General features: G+C 38.4%; 1 protein-coding gene across 1 annotated transcript; it reads right to left on the reverse strand.

Annotated features, from left to right (window-relative positions):
* Positions 1-543: 543 nt before the first annotated feature.
* On the reverse strand, positions 544-3,121 carry LOC122067648 (probable glycosyltransferase At5g03795). The gene is made up of 2 exons (XM_042631488.1): positions 1,624-3,121; positions 544-1,453 (listed from the first exon to the last, which is right to left on the reverse strand). The coding sequence occupies exons 1-2, from the start codon at positions 1,957-1,959 to the stop codon at positions 788-790; spliced, it is 1,002 nt and encodes a 333-aa protein (XP_042487422.1). The 5' UTR covers positions 1,960-3,121; the 3' UTR covers positions 544-787.
* Positions 3,122-3,439: the final 318 nt, after the last annotated feature.

Raw genomic sequence — 3,439 nt, forward strand, 5'->3', positions numbered from 1 at the left:
CAAGATGCACAACAATGCGTATGAATCGTCCCAAACACTCCAACGGACATCCAATGGCTGGGAGAACCTTAGGACGCATTCAGGTTTCCTCCAACTGTCAGATGCGCTGGAAGGATTGAAGGGGCTGGAGAGGAACTTAATCCCACAATTACTCAAAAATAGAGTAGGGAGGAGACTGTGTGAAGAATGGGAAAGAATGGCCTCAACCACCAATGTCAACAACCTTTCCTCATATTCGTGTAAGGGTTAAGTTTTCCTTCACCAAAAGGTAATATGACCCCATGACTGAAATCTTGTACTATCATTATACTCTCATTCCCAATTTAAAGTCGATATTACCCCTCCCTATTGCAATCCAGTACCGATGGCCATAGCATCGAAGGGAAACTCAAACCTTTTGCTACAGCAAGGCCGAACAGGGGAACACCATGGACTGGAGTTTGGAAGGTTCTTTTACCGGATTTTACTTGACTCTCATGCAAACCACCATTATCCATCCAGTTTTGAGTCTGAACAGGATTGACCTGTTTTTTTTTTTCTTTCTTTCTTTTATCCATGGAAACTTGGGGAGTGCAAAATGTACAAAAATGTACACTGTACAGGCTACTTTATTCTACCACTAGTCTCTCCCCTCAAGTTTATTTGTGTAATGCTCACTACAAAAAATTTACAGACTACCTCGCAGTGTTCAGCGATTCTGATGATAATGTCTCTGGTTGTTGCAGTACCCATCTGTTTTCTTTTCCAACCTCCATTCTTTCAGTTCCTTCCTACTCATATCTCTGTATCACACTCTGATCTGGAAAACTCTGTTGTACCAAATGGAGTGAAGTATCATGTGAAATAGATCATACTTCACAGGCTTACTGTGCCAAAGAAAATGCTTTTGCACCTTTTTCACTCTCAGCTGCAGTTGCCGGAGCCGGGCCTCTGGGATTGAAAGCAGTATTTCCTTCAAATTAGGAATATCTTTCTCTGGGACAAAAACAGCAAATGACTCCCACTCTAAAACATCGAAGAAAGGAGGCACAAAATTGTCAGATAAAATCACAGGGATGCATTCGTAGAAGATGGCCTCAACCACCCTAGGACTGTTGACCTCATAACCCTTGGCACATATACAATACTTGCTGCTCTTCATGTAATTGATGTACTTCACTTTGTCCTTGGATCCGTGGCCCATCTGACCAAAAATTTTCATGTCAGGGTCTCTGTTCTCCCAGTATTGCAGCAGGATAGGACGGACATATCCATGCATATTCCCAGCAAAGAAGGCAAGGATCGGCCTCTTGGAAGGGGGATTGCCTCCTAGGCCTCTGAGAGGGTCCTTTGGGTATCTGACATATGTTTCTGGAAGCGACACATCCTTTCCTATTTTAAAGCCTTCATTTACATCAGCATTGCAAAGAGCTCTGATGCAACGATCCATATGGTGCTTTGTTTCATAAGGAGCCTACAAGAAAAGTATTCATTAAAAAAAAAAACAGTTCAAAATATTTTGAAATTAAAAATTTTTAGCGGTATTTGAGCCTTGCTGACTAAAATCAAAAGAACTTTTTTTTCTTCTTTTAAGGTGGAAAAATCAAAAGAATTTAATGCATAAGAAAGCATGAGAAAGTATACCCAGTCATGGCAAGCAGCAAGAAAATGATCTTCACCACCGGTTCTATTCCAGAAAGGATACTTCACCGAAATCATGTCCAGATAATTTTTCAGATATTCAACCAAGTTCCTCTGACTGTGTGAATTTGGCACATACAAGGTCTCCTCCAGCATTCGTGCACTAAAAGGCAAGTAAAACAGGTGAGCTTTTCTCGGATTTTTAACAACAAAATGTTTGTTTGCCTCCATATGTTTCATAAACCATCCTTCAGAAGCATAAATTCCACCCAGTACTGGCCGGTGGAAGATTGGCTTTTCTCCTTCCCTATAGACATAGACTTTGGCTATGCGTTCCATCAGTTCGTAACTCCTGCAGAATTTTTCAAATGCAACACCACTTACATATGAAACATGAATAACTAAAATATAACTCTCCACAAGCCGCGTCTAATATCTTCACAAGCAACTCAAAATGTAACCACCATCCACAAAATGTAACCTTGTCCATATTGAAGGTAATGAGCTCCTTCAAATCTAACAGTATACCATCAAAATGGAAAGACAATGGCATGCAAATAGGCTCCAGGCCAATTTGAGGATCAACCAAGTATGATACCTACATCTATATACTCAAACGTCCAATTCCTGTCCTCATAGCTAGGTAAAGGAGACACTGTTAGAATGTTAAAGCAATGATCAACCTTTGTTGCTTCTTAAGTCAAGAATTGGAGACTAATGTAAATTAGGTCGGAATATTTTCAGTTCCGAGTGCATCAGAATACAAATTTCCAGCAAGCATCGACTTATCTTGTCATTCATGCAAATTGAATCACAACCGCATACCAAATATCCTTTCAATGAATCCAATTTTCAATGGCAGGGAAACAATTCATATATTAGTTAACTGAATGCACATATTGCAACCTATGTTGCTTCTGAAGTTATGAATTAAAGACTAGTGTAAATTAGGACTGAATATTTTCAGTTTCCGAGTGCGTCAGAATACAAATTTCCAGCAAGCATCAACTATCCTGTCATTTCTTTCGATGAATCCAATTTTCTATGATAGGGGAACAATTCATATATTGCAACCCACCCCTTCAAACAAAAACAATGAAGGGAAAATTTTTCATTCAACCCTACAAGTTTCTTAAAACATTTCACTCAAACATGAATAATTTTCATTGCCGTAAGGCCCGTAACCTTCTTTTTCACATTTTCAGCACACAATACTCACCATTATATTTTCGAAACTCCAGCATAAATTTCTCATCATAGACCAACCAAATCAACAGCTCTCTCAAAAATTTCTCAAAATCATCTTGTTATGGTGTTGATTTGTGCTTCTGTGTGTATTTTCCATCTGTGGGTAAAATGGTATAGTGCAATTCTGCTTAACCTTTACACAAGAAACTTAAAACAGTATCATCAATCCTTAATTACTTGTGTAAAACTAAACTTAACATATGTTTTTTTTATTTTTTTATTTTTATTATTATTATTTTATTATTATTATTAGTATTCTACTCAACTGTGTAGAATGCATAATGTGCAGCAGAACAGAGTCGATGGCAATGCATCGTGCAGCACTGACTTGTGACATAGATCTTAGGGATGCAATAGAATAGAGAAACCTTACTTCTCCCAGAAGTAAGATCTTGAAACAAGAATTACATAATCTGTTGCATAAACACCAAGGACCAATAGCAGGCTTACTGAATTACTCATCTTATTCTATACCAAAAACTTACATGAGAGAGAGAAATTCATATGGAATTTTCTTTCCTCCTTTCTTCTTTCTTTTATTTTCTCTGTCACTTGGGGGGGAGGGGGGGGG

The sequence above is a fragment of the Macadamia integrifolia genome, unplaced genomic scaffold, assembly GCF_013358625.1.
Source record: "Macadamia integrifolia cultivar HAES 741 unplaced genomic scaffold, SCU_Mint_v3 scaffold3034, whole genome shotgun sequence".
Taxonomy (NCBI): Eukaryota; Viridiplantae; Streptophyta; class Magnoliopsida; order Proteales; family Proteaceae; genus Macadamia; species Macadamia integrifolia.

Excerpts from the sequence above, each read along its gene's own strand:
- LOC122067648 (XM_042631488.1), bottom strand. The coding sequence starts at position 1,959 with ATGGAACGCATAGCCAAAGTCTATGTCTATAGGGAAGGAGAAAAGCCA. Across the intron at positions 1,454-1,623 it reads TTGCTGCTTGCCATGACTGG|GCTCCTTATGAAACAAAGCA; the intron begins GTATACTTTCTC and ends CTTTTCTTGTAG.